Here is a 15,978-nt window from a genome sequence, read left to right as displayed (position 1 = left end):
ATTTTTTCCATATCACTAGGGTGAAACTCCATTGAATCTATTTAATGTCTTCAACTTCATCATCGCCCTCGAGTGAAGATGTTGTTATGAAGGCCTCGTCATCTGACGCGGCAGAAGAACCGACTAAAGGATCTGCGTTTTATCTTTCTACTTTGCAACCCTCTACAGCAGTGGTATCGGCTAGGGCGATTTGTGAAGGAAAATACCTCGTGGTTGGCCGTGTGGCTAGCAGGGTAATGAGATAATCGTGCGTGATTTCGAGACTTTTTCGGAGTATTTCGCGCAATAATGGAATGCTGGAATGTTTTTCTTTGATTTTTCAGATTCAAATTTTCGGTCCATTTGGGAAAGTTGGCGGAGAGGATTTTGAGGCGGCGGTGAGTTGAGGAAATGCAAGTGGTGGTAAGATTTCAAGATTTGTCAGTCTGCTGATGTGATGGAGAATGGACCGCTGTTGGAAGTGCCGGTGATGGGCAGGCTGATGGTGATGGAAGTTATTCGAGAGTAGGTGGGAATATCTTAGGTTCACGATGGTATGATTCGGATGAGGTCCGGGAGGGGTCTAAAGAATTCGTATGATGAAGGGTGTTAAAGTTGTTGTTGAGGAAGAAATCGATATGAAAAATTTTTGGGAAAATTTTTCATATCGATTTCTGAGAAAAATATGAGAAAAATATGCGTGTGTTTGTATATCACGAGTACTAACTTGTAGGTGATAGAAGTATATACAGTGGAGTTTCACCTGTGACAACCCCCCGAACTATACAACGTGGGTGAAAAACTCCATGTGTTTTACGCGTTTTTCGCCTGTGAAAAGTGTTTTTCACTAGTGTTTTGCATATCACGGGTGAAACTCCAGTATTGTTTTAAACGTATGAGTAGTTTTTCGTCGTATTACCAAATATCCATCACTTTCCCTCAGCGAATTTATTTATTTCACAACAGCCAAGCGGCAGTTCGCCTTGTGGAGATTTCGAGCTGATCCGACCACTGAGTTGGTTCCGGTGTGTTCTGGGATGTTGGCAAATTTATATGTAAGTCGAGGAAAAAAGGAGAATTTTTTTTCGACGATTTTTACTGGGATTTTTTTTCGGAAAAGGTCGGTTTTTTTGTGGAAACTAATTTTCTTGGGAAAATTTTAAAATTTTTTGTGCAGAAGAAAAGAATAAGAAAAGCTGTTTTCGACTGATATTGGAATTATGTATTTTATGATGCCAAATCGATCATGTGATCGATATTAGCTATTGTTGTTTTTCAGCCATACCCAACAACTGATAGTTGTCTGCGTGCGTCGCATACAGTTTGTTACGACGACGAGAGCGGTATCATTGCGGTGAGTATCTTAGGTTCCTCTTGGTAAGATACGGATTAGGTCCATTTTAGACACACCTCTTTCGAGGGCAACTCTTCGTGATGGATATTGACAGCATTTTGGAATCGAAAAATCGGGAGGGGGAAAGAACGTCCTCGACTGGGCAAGCGTTTAGGATGGACAGCGTTCCTGATGTGGGGTGGAAAAGTGTCGGAGGTGTGGTATGGCTTTGAACTCAGGCGATTGATATGTGTATTATGCCACCGAAAGATGGGGAAAATAAGAGATGTGTTAATATCGCGGTGAGATGTAGAGTAGTCTGACGCTTGTCAGCGGCTTGACAGGTACTTGTTAGTGAGGAACCTATATCGCGAGAATTAAAAATATTATTTTTCCATTTGGATCTGGAGGAGAAAACCCTTGAAGTGGTGAGTGCTTTAGTGAGAATGTTGTGGTTGGTGAAATGATAATACGTTGTGTTCGTTTTCTCGTCAGAAAATAGATTTTGAAAATTATTCATCAAATATTTATTGGTTTATGTGATTTTATTGATATTTTTCATCGATTTTATGGGAAAATTATTCGATATTTTCATCAAAATCAGCGGCAGTTTTCTCTTTCAGGCGTCTCAGAACGAGTATCCTAAAATAGACGTCAGCGAGCGCCGAGTGCGGCGTATATTAGCGTTGTCCTGGCAGGAAATTGTTGCTATCGGTAGGGAGAATATGGACGTGGTTAACTACGTGTGTGGATGGCAATTGTGAAAAAAATCAGAGAATTGATTTTTGTGCACTTTTTGCACGAATTTTTATAATTAGTGAGGAAAGCTGAGGAACTCAGCTGAGGAAAGTGAGCGTTGGATGCCTTGTTGGTGCAGGCCCTCGCACGATCAGCCGATATGGTATGGCGCAGGCTGATGATGGGGAGGTGAGGAGCGACTACATAACAACTAAACTGATGAGAAGGGTAAGTTTTTTTCCGGATTTTTTTCGATTTTTGTGGGTATTTTTTGGGCTTCTTTATTTTATTGCTTTGGTATTTTTCGTATTTTTTCTTTTAAGAGGAAGAGATTAAGTTTTGTCATACGGGCGTAAAAAATGCGTAAATAATGAAAGTTGTTATTATGGTAATCATAGAGATGTGGCAAAGAAAAAACACATTATCTCGGATGATTAGTGAATGATTTTTCAGATGATGATAATTTGTTAAATTATTGGAGTTTCACCACCCGTTTTACGTGGAGTGGCGTAAAACTCGGTGAAAAACGCAATATTTGCGGTGATATGCAGTAGTCGTGAAATATGTTACTCACTGGTGTTATTATATCACTAGGGTGAAACTCCATTAATAATGTGAGAAGTATATCGCGCGCGCCCTAGTAATCGATATTGAGCAATATGAGAGATCTTGTCGACTTTGTAGGTATGTGTGGGCGGCACTATAGGGAGGTTGTTCATAGTTGATGATGAAGGGTGGCTACATGTCTTGCACAGGTGGTGACTTTAAGATGATCGATATGTGTGTGATGATGGTTGGTCGGCTTAGGTCGGCGAGTGGTGGTAGCGGAAGTCGTCATTATGTTGATGATGGGAAGAGGAAGGGGAATGCGGGGAAGAGGAGACGGGAAACTAAGGTGAAGGTTGGTCGTGAAGACGCAACACTGTGCGTGATACGGCATTATCGAAGTTGTGCAAGTTTGTGAAAAACGGTTGTTATTATCATACCCACGTTATAAAGTGCATCAAGCTTTTGTAAATATGCAAGTCTGCAATGGAGTTCCACCCTAGTGATATGAGAAATACTAGTTGAAAACACATTTTACAAATAACTGCATAGCGCGAAAATCGCGGTTTTTCACACAGAGTATTACGCCAGTTGGTGTAAAACGGGTGAACCCCATTGACCAAGTAGTTGAACTAGTTGAGTACGACTTGGTAGTGTTGTAGTCTCGTTATCAGGTGCGGGGTGATCTCAGTGGAAGAGATGGGATGGAAATGGAGGTAGGAAAACGCAAGGGTTTATTTATGGGGAATTTTCGGAATTTTTCAGTGGCGAATCTTGAAGTTGATTATTTTGGAACTTAAAATGGCTTCGTTTGATGGAGTTTCACCACCCGTTTTACGCGAAATGGCGTAAAACTTGGTGAAAAAGTCGATATTCGCGGTGATATGCAGTAGTCGTGAAATATGTTTTTCATATCACTAGAGTGAAACTCCAAGGTGATTACTTTCAGACCCTGGGAGTAGTTTCGGAAGGAGCAAGTTCAGCAGTGGCTGTGTTGCTGGGAGGGGAACTTATTTTTGTGGCGAGTGACGCTGGGGATGCACATCGATTATGCAGGGTTTACGTGAGTTGGTTCATGCTGCATTCATGGGGGATGATGTTTTTGGATTCAGCCGGAGCCTTATCTTGATACGGCATCATATGTGCGAACGATGTAAGGGAAGTGGGGAAAATCGTAACGAAATCGGAGTTTTTCACGCACTTCTTTGTATGAAGTGTATCGAAGATATCAGTGCCGATATCGTTTTATATCGTTGTTGGTGTGAAATAACTAGTACGATACTCTGAGGGAGAAAATTATTTCGCGATGTTTTTACCCGAGTAAAACCGTCGAGGTCCATCGATATTGCCGGGGAATGATCTCGGGTATATCCTCGTTCTCTGTTCAGCCATGCGGAGTTATCACTATCGCCGATATTGGATTTCCAATTACCTGCTAACACTGGGCGGGACTTGCTCATGGTCACGGGTCGAAGTGAGGCTTCATCGGTAAGGCAAAAGTGTGTTTATATGCTTAGAGTGAATGTCGATATAAAAAGAGAATAATATGCGGAAATATTTTAACTCCGTGTTGTAATATATGTTCGCTCTCCTCAGCTGCTGAGCTCATGAATTTCCTCGCTGATCATAGGAGTTTATGAACGAGTTGGGGTCGGAGTCCACAGGAACCAGCAATAATTCCCACAAATTTCCTCTCAGAATTTTCATATTGTCATCACCAACACATGTGGTTGATGACCATGTGCAATTTTTACCACACTGTTTTCACTATTTCTGATTCACGTGTTATCATGGGTTGTTCGGAATAGACCCGATGATGACAAATATAATATCGAGTACTTTCACACCAGTGGGATCGACTTCAAGTTTGTCACATGTCTGTTGCCAGTCGGAGATTTCTTTGGAATGAACATTCCTTGGTAGGCTGAATCGATGAAATAATAACTTTATTTTTACAACCCTTCATTGAATGATCATTTTCAGCGTTTTAAACATCTAGACGAAAACTTGTTTTTATGAGGCGTAGTTTTTATCATCTCTCCGTGTGGTAGATACGCGCCCTTAGATGTGGTTTGAGGATGAAGGAGTTGGGGAGTGTCGAGTGGCCGAGTGTGTCGATGATGTGGAGTATTGGACTGCCAAGAGGATCGTCTCTTTTGGTGAGAAGTTTCGTGAAAATCTAATTTCTGATAAGAACTGCGGGGAAATATGCGCGTTGGTGAAGAAATGGAAATTTTGGGGAAATTTTTGGAAATTTTTATTGGTTTTTGTACACGAATTCATGTGTAAACTTCTGTAATTAGTGAAGAAATTCCTGAGCTCGGCTGAGGAAAGTGAACATATACTTTTCCCAACATTGACGAAAATATGTGAAGTTGTGGTTTCGCGTGAAATATGATTGTAAATGAGTATTATGCTGAGGTTCAATCATTGGCAACAACAACGGTGGTTTGTACATTCGTCACGAAGGAGGAGGAGAGCACTGAATCCGAGCTGGGTAGGATGCTCTCTACTATGTCGTCTTGAATTTGGAGGAATACTCATCGTCGTCATCATCAGTTACGTTGGACTTCTCTGATGTGTTCATAGATGAGCCCTCGATTTGGTGTGGCGGAGTGTCGAATCTCGTCGTACAAGTTTCAAAAGGAGCGGTAGGGATGGTGACATTTTTTGGTGAAAATTATTTTCTCATATTTTTGAGATGAGCGACGAATCTTCAGGTAATTTCCGTTTAATAAATTTTTCTGAACTTCCAATTGGAAAGGAGAATTCCGTGAAAACGATTTTCCATATTTTCGAGATGATCGTCTCGATACGATGATTCTGGAAAATTGGGGGAAATTTTCCGATATTTTAAATCCATAAAATTTTTTTTGGATTTTTTTGAAAAATGAAATCTCGTGAAGACGATTTTTCGTATTTTTGAGATGAGAAATGAGGGAAATTTAAAATTTTTCGATAATTTACATTCTCTAAAAAAATCTCAAATTTCAGGTCCGATGGGTTGACGTATCGTCTTCCCCACCAGTCCTGGTTCGCTCGGATGAGGTTGAGAATGGACGGTCATTCGTAGCTGCTACTGGTGATGGTGACACGGTGGTGACAGTTGATGATTGTGGTGAGTGAAGCAGTGGTATGTTAGTGGGCCTACTTTGTATCTTGGCCAGGGCGAGCTTGGATACGTCAGATGAAGGATAGGGGGAGGGTGGAAACTACTGAGGTTTCCTTTGGGAAGTAGGTGGCATGTATTGCGTATCTTAGGTCGCGTGTATAAAGATACGAATGAGGTCCGAAAATGGCCATCTTTTAGGTCGTTGGTTGGAGTGTCATGTGTGGCATACGACTCTAGTTCGAGCATGTTGGCGGTCGGGTTGTGGCCGAGTGTGGGTGAAGAATCATCACAGGGGAAGCTGATGTTAAAGGAAATAGGAAACAGAAAAGGTCGAGGAAGATTCCGAACTCCTCTTGAGGTGAGGAGCCAATATGGTGCGGAGCAAACAGGTGTGCGAGATGGCTTACTTCAAGAGTATAGAACGCTTGTAAAACGTTGGTGTCAATCGATTCACATTGTTATCATGTTGATATTATTCAAAATATGAAGGCGTTGAAAATATTACTTTGCATTAGACTCGCACTGTATATAATATTAAAATCGTATTCATCATATATTGGAGTTCTACCATCCGTTTTATGTGAAGTGGTGAAAAACGCAATACTCGCGGCATGTAGTAGTCGTGAAATATGTTTTTCATATCACTAGGGTGAAACTCCATTGTCGGAGTAGACATGGTCGGATAAAATTGCGCTCTTCCTTTTCTTACCAATAGTTGTACCTGGCTCGACTAGTTGGCCTCTCAGCCGAAATACATTGGAGTTTCACCCGTTTCACGGGTGACATGTGAAAAACGCGATATTCGTGGTGACATGCAGTAGTCGTGGAATATACTTTTCACTAGTGTTTTTCATATCACTAGAGTGAAACTCCAATGATTTCCAATTCAGTTTTAAAATATGAGTAGAAGTATAATACTTGTATACGGGTATATTGTTTAGATACCGTTGGGAAGTTCGAGAGTTGAATCTTCGGTGACACGGTAGGTTGTGCATTTTGATGGTTGGGTTGGTCATCCCGTGTTCCTAATAGGTCGATAGTAGTGACATCGAGGAGATCGCTTGGTATGAGTTCGGCGGCCGAGGTGGGAGTAGTGGTTGTGTGTGGCCTCGGTGACGGGCGTATTATGGTGTGGTTGGAGTGTACGGAAGAAGAACGGGGATGGAAAATTCAGGTGGGCAGTGGTTTGTTCTGAGGAATGTTTGTTCCCTTCCTCTCGCTGAGTTGAGGAGTTTTATGATCAAATATAGGAGTTTATATATGAATTCGAATGGAGGTGGGAATTTTCCAAATTTCCTCACAATTCTCATATTCTGACCACCACAGGAAGTTGAGCATGTGCGTATTTTCTCATACTGTTGTTGAGAAGTGAACGGATAGAATTGCTCGTACTGTTCAAGCGTTCTTGGGAGGCTAGGGTCAAATTTTCTTCTATTTTTTTGTTAAAATCTGTTGCGAGGATTGCGGGAATGATAGGCGATAATTGATGCCTTGATACATGATATGGTATACCGACTAAAATACAAAGTATTTTTTTGTATGTTTTGGTACATTTTCTGAATGGGTTTCATTGGGTCTTCTGCGGAGTTCATCCCACTTTATCGTAATGCAAACCATACTGATGATCATGGTGTCCATCGCTCAACAATTATTACTATCATGAACTTCTTGACCAGTCTTTCGACATCGTAGGTTTTGTATGCTCTCTCTCCTTCCTGTAGGTCATTGATGTTGGTGGCTTCCGTCCGATAAGCCTGTCGAAGTTACCGTCGATCAATGGGTTGTTCGTGAGAGGTGAGCTCTGATGGTTAGTACTGAATTCCTCATCATCGAGCTTGACTATGGCCAAATCTCGTTCTAGTGGGGAAAGACAATTTGATGTTTGCTTTGATTCTTCCGTCGTACCTTTTTAATTTGTATTATTTCTGTTGTGATAGCCTGCTCTTATATGGCTGGTGCCGTTATTATTATTAGGTACATACCCGTACCTCCTGACAGCAGATGACGAAGGGGCTGAGCTGATGTGTAGGAATGTGAACCCATTGCAGGGAGGAGTCGCTGTTGAGTGCGCTGTTGAATTTGGAGAGGAAAGGGCATTTGCGATGAGTGCTGGCCAAAAGGACAGTCACGTGGCGGTGATGGCGTTGATGACGTCGCAGGTGAGGAATAGTCGCTTCCTGTGGGCATTTTTTCTGGGTGATTTTATCACGGTTGAGATAAAACGGTGGGAATATCGGAATTAATTCCCCATTGACCGTTTATTCTGAAGTAGAGGTGCGGAGTAACTTGGTATTCATTGCGGTGCTGTTTACCTTATTTATTTTGTTTTTGTTTCAGCCGTCTTTGGTATTCGCCTCGCTGAGTACGGATGAGCCGTGTGAATTCCAGACGAGACGAAGAGCTGTTGGGGAAGGTGAGAGCAGTGGTGTTGGAGAGTTGGAGAGTTCGATAGTTGGTGATGACAGGGCAAGCGGCAATGCATGTTGAACATGTGACTGGTGATATGTATGCAGTATCGACTATTACGATAGAGGAACGGCTGAATGAGGATAAAGGGAAGGAAAATACGTATGTGATGTCGTCTATGGCAACTGCTGGCCTATAGGTTCTCCTTACTGTAGGTCTGATAACAACAATAGGAGGGGAGCGTCGTCGTCGAGCAGTGTGGTGAGTTGTTGTTGCTGGTTGTGGTGGTGATGATGGTATGTAATTTTTCAGCGTTTGATGAACGGCTCGAGTCTACGAGAGATTTACTGTATCCCAGCTGAGGAGGATGTGGACATGCCTGCTGATGATGATGAGGAGGAGGAGGAGAGCACTGTGGAGGTGAGGAAGGGGGAGTTTGGAGGGTCGTAGGGGATTTCATACCTGCTACTGGGATAGGCTTGTTATGTTACATTTTGTGAATGCGTTACATACGTCGTTAACATAATCGATTTAATAAAAGTGCGAGCATCAGATGTGTACAGTGGTAGAAAACGAAACAGATGATTGCAGTTCTGTCATTGTACTTATCTTGTGGAGCATTGCCATTGATAGTCTCTCGAGCGCTGGAATTCTTCTGGTATGTTTTTTTCATATAGGTGGTTTCCTTAGCCACATTCAATCTTGGAGATGCTGAGGACAGCGGCATAGTGTAAGGGGGTGGTGGATGATGATTCGGTCGTTATTATCTTCACTGTTGATATCAGATATCTCTGTGTGGGCTCATGTGTGGTGCCAGCAATGGCAGGACGATCGGAGACTGACGAGGCGGAGCCTTCGAAGGGGTTTGTCAAAGTGTATAGAATCGATGTAAGTTCGGTGAGGGAATATGCAACGTGCCCAAAATAAACTGTTTTATTGTCTGTAACGTGCAGAATTCGGATTTCCCAGCGAGAGAAAGCTGACTAGAGAGGTCTTGGCGAGCGCTTTCAATGGGGCAATCTGTATTCCCGTTGTCCACGAGCGATAACGGCACCATCATCGTGGTGCATGTTGGATGGTTATTCTCATCGATGCAATATTCTATCAAAATTTAGGCCGCGACTATCTTACATCAGTTATGGTAAAATTTTATTGAAATTTTCTACTTAAAAACGCCCCTAGGGGTTGTAATTTGCAAAGGAGTAATGTAAACTCTCGAGTTTCGTTCAGCCAACAGCGTCTCTCCTGAGCGGCTCCAAGGCAGAAGTCTGCGAACAAGTGGCTACAGTAGAGGTCGAGGGAGTTCCCTACCAGATGGCATCTATGGTCGATGCCGAAAACCGTGGAATTTTCCTACTTTGTAAGGGACAATTTTCCGTAATTTTTTTGGTCGCTATCGGTGAAGTAGGTACGGTGAATAACGTACTGGAAGTGTACGCGGTAGAGCAGCAGTCGGATGGGGCGCTCAGGCTCGGCCTTGTCACGAAACGCCACCTCCATATTGCATCTATTTTTATGCAAATTCGAGGGTAGGCCCTTCATCGTGAGAAGTGCGCAGGTGAATGTTGAGTATATTACATCGGAGTTATTCTATGTCGCTTTCTTCTCCCCACTGTATTTGTTGCTAGGAGAACGGTGGTGATTGGTGACATGACGAGAGGGGTGACGCTGTTACAATTCGATTCGAAAACTTCTACGATTTCGGAGCTCGGTAGGTTAATCGTGGCAATGTCGTTGAGAGTGCTTTACAGCTCGATACGAATTCCCCTTGTGGCCTACAGCTATTCAGTTTTTGTCGAATGGGAATATTCTGGTTGCTGATGATCGATTTAACCTCTTCATTATGGAGAAGTAAGCTGGCTGATTCGTTGCTTTTCTACTCTCGATTTCAGGCAAAAAGAGATCGGTGGTAGCCATTCAGATTCTCGCGGATATTCCCTTCAGGTGAAGTAGCCGACTTTTGGTAGATTATGAAGAGTGATTCGTTTCAGACGGTTGGTCAGCTGCATCTCGGTCTTCTCGTTAATTGCATCCGTCCCGGTATGTTAAGTTCTACAATGCCGCCGTCGAGTCGAGGCTCCAACGGAGAACATCGTGATGAGGTTAGTGCCTTGAGTGATGGAGGGGAATAGTGCTTTCAGCGGTGTGAAGAAATATGTACATAATCAACTACATGTGTAGGTGACATTTGTGGAAATTCCGAAGAAAAATTGAGGAAGTTCGCAATGAGTTCTGTACACTTCTACCCGAATTCGTATGTGAACTTCCACTAGGTGGTGAGGAAACGTCTGGGCTCAGCCTCTGGAAAGCGAACATGTATTCTTCCAAGACTGGTTTTCAGTACCTCCTTTGTACGATCGAGGGAGCAGTGGTGTCGTTGAAGGGTATTGATGACACGGGTATTGGAAGGATGTTGCAGATTCAGCATGCCATAGCAGTAAATATCCATCAACAGAGTAGGCCTTGGTTGTTATAATGGATGTTAATTGTAATTCGAAAATGCAAAAACTGATATGAAAATTTGTAGGGATTTGTGGTGAAAGATTCATTCTGCATCAATAATCAGTAACGCGGCAGGGACCCCGTCGGTCTAGTGAGGCCCCGTGTTCAATTCCGGGCCCCGCCATTTTTTATCTCGGCGTCTTCCCTTTAACGGAGCGATCTTAGTCTGATTTGGGAATTGGTGTGGTAGGACCACAGTGATACATTTGATGTGGTAGCTGAGACTGTATAATTGTGTACGCATGCACAGCGCGAAAGTGGATGTTGCGGTATAGCTCCGTATGCTATACTAGGAGATACTTGAGAAAGAAATACTGCACACACAAATTTTGTCTGTTTTTCCACGATGTGGAGTGGCGATGTTGAAGTCGTTTTCGCGATGGCATGTTTCCATCATGCTTCTAGGCGGAAGAGAAGGCTTCCTCTCACACGAGGAAATTGACGAATCCGCTGTGTTTTGTTTATATGCGTGTTTCTCTCAGGTTCTGGAAGCCCTTCTGTTGACGCTAGAGTCGATTGGAAGCTCTTCCGGTCGATTGACTCGAGCACGCTGCCGAGTAGCGGTGGTGCATTAGACCCATCAGGATTCGTCGATGGGGATTTGTTGGAACTGTTCTTAGTTATGGCTGATGAGCTTGCGGTAAGTTTTGTGGCTATCGCGATGCTGATGGTTTCACAGGTGAAAACGGCGAATACTCTCTGTGATGGAACAGAAGCTGACGAGTTGGTTAAAGAAGTTCGTGGTATTGTTGATAGTTTCGCGTAGACTGACTTTTTCAACGTGTGCTGGAGTTGCGTTGAATTGTTGTTGTTGTTAATAACCCATCAGAGAGATGCTCGAGCAAATGCCTGATGATGTTCATTCGATCATGTCGCTAAGATTCGGACAGACCTTGCTATACATGAGTACCACGGAAAGAGCTCAAGAGATAATCTCCTCCCAGGAAGCTCAATTGCTCGTTGGAATTCTTCAGTGTCATATAGACAGTGGCGAAGGCCGATAAAATCCAACAATACATCGAAGGATGACATTTGAGCTTCAATGTTAATCCCTCATTAATGGAAGTCTCAAGTTAGGAAGAGCATAGCTGATCGTATTACTATACTGGCAATCTAAACTGGAATAAAGGCAACAGCTTTAGACTATTGGTTAGGTCACGATGTACGATGCATAAAGTAATACAATGTATATCAAACAACTTTGATCTGAGTTGGACCGAAGACCTAACAGTATTTCCGGCGCAAGGCTGGCGAATGAACAGGCGTTGCCCGTTGGTGCCTGTTGGGGTACAATGTCACTATTGTACAGTATTAAGAAATACGTTAGGTTATAACGCGAATCAACCTTTAAATAATACTGTAATACGTATAAAACTAGACGCGCTGCGTTTTAATTTCCTGACTCAGTGACTTGATTCAGCGGGCTTTCTAGTTTCCACTTTTTCGATTATCTGTACGTTCTTCCGGAAGAGCAAGTCGGCATACGCAGATGCGGCATACCAGGATAGATGGTCAATAGCCACATCGTAGTTGAGTACCTGGACTATCTCCGTAGTGAGACTTATTCGCGATGCGCAGAGGCTCTCGACCCGAATCTTACAGTTTCCCTCGCGTATGTACGCGCCCCACGATATCGATCAGACCGCAAGTATTCCAAATTTGGTGTTGCATGCCTTGGGCGGCAACACGTCACATCCAGCCTGGACAACTCATCATGATGTTTATCTTTGCAAGTCTTTGTCCTTATTCTCTCTTCCTTGGTGCAATGATGGTCATCTCTGTAGGTTTCATATCTAGCCACTGAGTATGTCCATCATCGGCGTTGCTCTTGTTATCCCTACTGTGGCCTCATACAATATCCGACAGCTGCAGGTCTCCACACCCATCCCGACTACATCGGCTCCTTCGGGGCCCAACACAGCTTGTGATGATATGTGCAGGAGCCTCAACGACGCCGCCTCCTACTGTAAGTGGTGGTTACCGGTACCCGTCTGTCAAGTTGGTGATCAGCCTTGCAGTGACCATAGCGTGTGTGAGTCCCAGACTTGGCCACCTCCAGTTGATCCGACAACTGCTGCCGGGGGCCACCCATTCCAGTCTGCTCCATGTGACGCCTATTGCGTTGGTCTTAATGGCCCATCTTCATACTGCAAGTGGTGGAAACCTGAGCCTGTTTGCCAAGGAGGTGATCAGCGGTGTCGCCCGTCGGAGTGCCCGACTGGTGATCCTCTACAACTGCCGCTCCTCTGACGATCATACGGGCCCGAGCGACAACTGTGATGCTTATTGCCGATCGCTGAATGATGGTTTATATGGCACTAGGATATCATATTGCAAATGGTGGCTCCACGTCGCTGTTTGTCAAGATGGTGATCAGCCTTGCGGCCCGTCAGTCTGCAGCAGCTTCCCCACAACTACAACAACTACCACCACTGTCTCGACCACCTCAACTCTGTCCACGGCTCCCACCACAGTAGTCTTTACTACTGTTGCCGCTACTACTGCGGCTCCCACTACAGTCTCGCCTACTACAGTGGCCGTTACTACTGCCGCTCCCACTACAGTGGCCGCTACTACTGTGGCTCCCACTACAGTCTCGCCAACTACAGTGGCCGTTACCACTGCGGCTCCCACTACAGTGGCCGCTACTACTGTGGCCGCTACTACTGTGGCTCCCACTACAGTCTCGCCTACTACAGTGGCCGTTACTACTGCGGCTCCCACTACAGTGGCCGCTACTACTGTGGCTCCCACTACAGTCTCGGCTACTACTGTGGCCGCTACTACTGCGGCTCCCACTACAGTCTCGCCTACTACAGTGGCCGCTACTACTGTGGCTCCCACTACAGTCTCGCCTACTACAGTGGCCGCAACTACTGCGGCTCCCACTACAGTCTCGCCTACTACTGTGGCCGCTACTACTGCGGCTCCCACTACAGTCTCGGCTACTACAGTGGCCGCTACCACTGTGGCTCCCACTACAGTGGCAGCTACTACTGTTGCTCCCACTACAGTCTCGGCTACTACAGTGGCCGCTACTACTGCGGCTCCCACTACAGTCTCGCCTGCTACAGTGGCTGCTACTACTGTTGCTCCCACTACAGTCTCGCCTACTACTGTGGCCGCTACTACTGCGGCTCCCACTACAGTCTCGCCTACTACTGTGGCCGCTACTACTGCGGCTCCCACTACAGTGGCTGCTACTACTGCGGCTCCCACTACAGTGGCTGCTACTACTGCGGCTCCCACTACAGTGGCAGCTACTACTGCGGCTCCCACTACAGTCTCGCCTACTACTGTGGCCGCAACTACTGTGGCCGCTACTACTGCGGCTCCCACTACAGTCTCGCCTACTACAGTGGCTGCTACTACTGCGGCTCCCACTACAGTCTCGCCTACTACAGTGGCTGCTACTACTGCGGCTCCCACTACAGTGGCTGCTACTACTGCGGCTCCCACTACAGTCTCGCCTACTACAGTGGCAGCTACTACTGCGGCTCCCACTACAGTCTCGCCTACTACAGTGGCAGCTACTACTGCGGCTCCCACTACAGTCTCGCCTACTACTGCGGCCCCCACTACAGTGGCAGCTACTACTGTTGCTCCCACTACAGTCTCGCCTACTACAGTGGCCGCTAGTACTGTGGCTCCCACTGGACTCCAGGTCACTACTGTGTCGCCCACTACGGCTCAGGCTACGACTACTTCGATATAAGTCAACCCACGGAGATGCCGAGACAATTCAATTGCATCATTCACACTTTCATGAAATTAAGTATAACTCTGGAACAGAGTCTTACGTATATATGAATCATTCACGTAAATCGTGCCACCCAAAGGGTCTCGTAGTGCTTAAGAGTGTTTTTCATGTCCCCCGAGTGTGGTGTGCGCGAAAGTTATACGGGATCTGTTGTCCGGTGCAGATTCAAAACTGAACCTATTCGTCAGCTCATTTACTCGTCCTTATGGTCCGAATGGGTACAATGACACCACAGGGATAACTCGATTTCATGGCGTTTGGTTTGTTCGCGAATTCGTCAACGCAGCGACAACTGCCAGAATGTCGATGAGGTGAAGGAAGTTCATACCAAAAAAACTTGAATGATGCAGGCTCACATCGTTGTAATGCGACATACTCAAGACAGCAAATAAGGAAATTTCGCCAAAACCACGGAAGAGTTCAGATATGACATATCTTGACAGAAGTGCCACTATGTGGAAGAGTCTGGAAAAAACATATACACAGTAAAATAGTTGCGAAAAGCTACCACTCGCTCAATAACAATTTCATTTCTGCCATTCCCAATATTTGCTTGCCAAAGTCGATAATGTCAGTATCGACTGTCATACTGATGCCGGCTGGAATGTGAATATGATTGCAACTTACAGGAGCGAAATAGTGAAGCTATCTGATACCATAGCAATTGGCACTGGCAAAAAGGGGCACGATAGAGTACGTCGACGATATCTCCGTAGTGAGACTTATTCGCGATGCGCAGAGGCTCTCGACCCGAATCTTACAGTTTCCCTCGCGTATGTACGCGCCCCACGATATCGATCAGACCGCAAGTATTCCAAATTTGGTGTTGCATGCCTTGGGCGGCAACACGTCACATCCAGCCTGGACAACTCATCATGATGTTTGTCTTTGCAAGTCTTTGTCCTTATTCTCTCTTCTTTAGTGCAATGATGGTCATCTCTGTAGGTTTCATATCTAGCCACTGAGTATGTCCATCATCGGCGTTGCTCTTGTTATCCCTACTGTGGCCTCATACAATATCCGACAGCTGCAGGTCTCCACACCCATCCCGGCTACATCGGCTCCTTCGGGGCCCAACACAGCTTGTGATGATATGTGCAGGAGCCTCAACGACGCCGCCTCCTACTGTAAGTGGTGGTTACCGGTACCCGTCTGTCAAGTTGGTGATCAGCCTTGCAGTGACCATAGCATGTGTGAGTCCCAGACTTGGCCACCTCCAGTTGATCCGACAACTGCTGCCGGGGGCCACCCATTCCAGTCTGCTCCATGTGACGCCTATTGCGTTGGTCTTAACGGCCCATCTTCATACTGCAAGTGGTGGAAACCTGAGCCTGTTTGCCAAGGAGGTGATCAGCGGTGTCGCCCGTCGGAGTGCCCCACTGGTGATCCTCCTACAACTGCCGCTCCTCCTGACGATCATACGGGCCCGAGCGACAACTGTGATGCTTATTGCCGATCGCTGAATGATGGTTTATATGGCACTAGGATATCATATTGCAAATGGTGGCTCCACGTCGCTGTTTGTCAAGATGGTGATCAGCCTTGCGGCCCGTCAGTCTGCAGCAGCTTCCCCACAACTACAACAACTACCACCACTGTCTC

General features: G+C 45.3%; 3 protein-coding genes across 3 annotated transcripts; all 3 read left to right on the top strand.

The window, feature by feature from the left end:
- Positions 1–86: 86 nt before the first annotated feature.
- On the top strand, positions 87–1,169 carry Pmar_PMAR028628 (hypothetical protein; the record flags this gene model as incomplete). The annotated part of the gene is made up of 4 exons (XM_002787320.1): positions 87–233; positions 324–377; positions 425–504; positions 1,157–1,169. The coding sequence occupies 4 exons, from the start codon at positions 87–89 to the stop codon at positions 1,167–1,169; spliced, it is 294 nt and encodes a 97-aa protein (XP_002787366.1).
- Positions 1,170–1,569: 400 nt separating this feature from the next.
- On the top strand, positions 1,570–11,382 carry Pmar_PMAR028627 (hypothetical protein; the record flags this gene model as incomplete). The annotated part of the gene is made up of 30 exons (XM_002787319.1): positions 1,570–1,614; positions 1,936–2,026; positions 2,190–2,278; positions 2,735–2,805; positions 2,858–2,945; positions 3,271–3,312; positions 3,709–3,749; positions 3,985–4,084; positions 4,662–4,755; positions 5,156–5,247; positions 5,591–5,714; positions 5,764–5,830; positions 5,907–6,066; positions 6,650–6,690; positions 6,741–6,792; positions 7,430–7,502; positions 7,683–7,867; positions 8,046–8,121; positions 8,174–8,276; positions 8,330–8,375; positions 8,427–8,534; positions 8,792–8,844; positions 8,900–9,002; positions 9,345–9,456; positions 9,866–9,965; positions 10,007–10,058; positions 10,106–10,216; positions 10,456–10,570; positions 11,099–11,256; positions 11,296–11,382. The coding sequence occupies 30 exons, from the start codon at positions 1,570–1,572 to the stop codon at positions 11,380–11,382; spliced, it is 2,679 nt and encodes an 892-aa protein (XP_002787365.1).
- Positions 11,383–12,747: 1,365 nt separating this feature from the next.
- Positions 12,748–14,331, top strand: Pmar_PMAR028626 (Glycoprotein X precursor, putative; the record flags this gene model as incomplete). The annotated part of the gene is made up of 1 exon (XM_002787318.1): positions 12,748–14,331. One exon carries the CDS (start codon positions 12,748–12,750, stop codon positions 14,329–14,331), a length of 1,584 nt encoding a protein of 527 aa, XP_002787364.1.
- Positions 14,332–15,978: the final 1,647 nt, after the last annotated feature.

The sequence above is a fragment of the Perkinsus marinus genome (genome assembly GCF_000006405.1).
Source record: "Perkinsus marinus ATCC 50983 genomic scaffold scf_1104296929422, whole genome shotgun sequence".
NCBI lineage: Eukaryota > Perkinsozoa > Perkinsida > Perkinsidae > Perkinsus > Perkinsus marinus.
The sequence above is the reverse complement of the archived record's forward strand: the minus strand, read 5'-3'. Positions and strand labels throughout refer to the sequence as shown.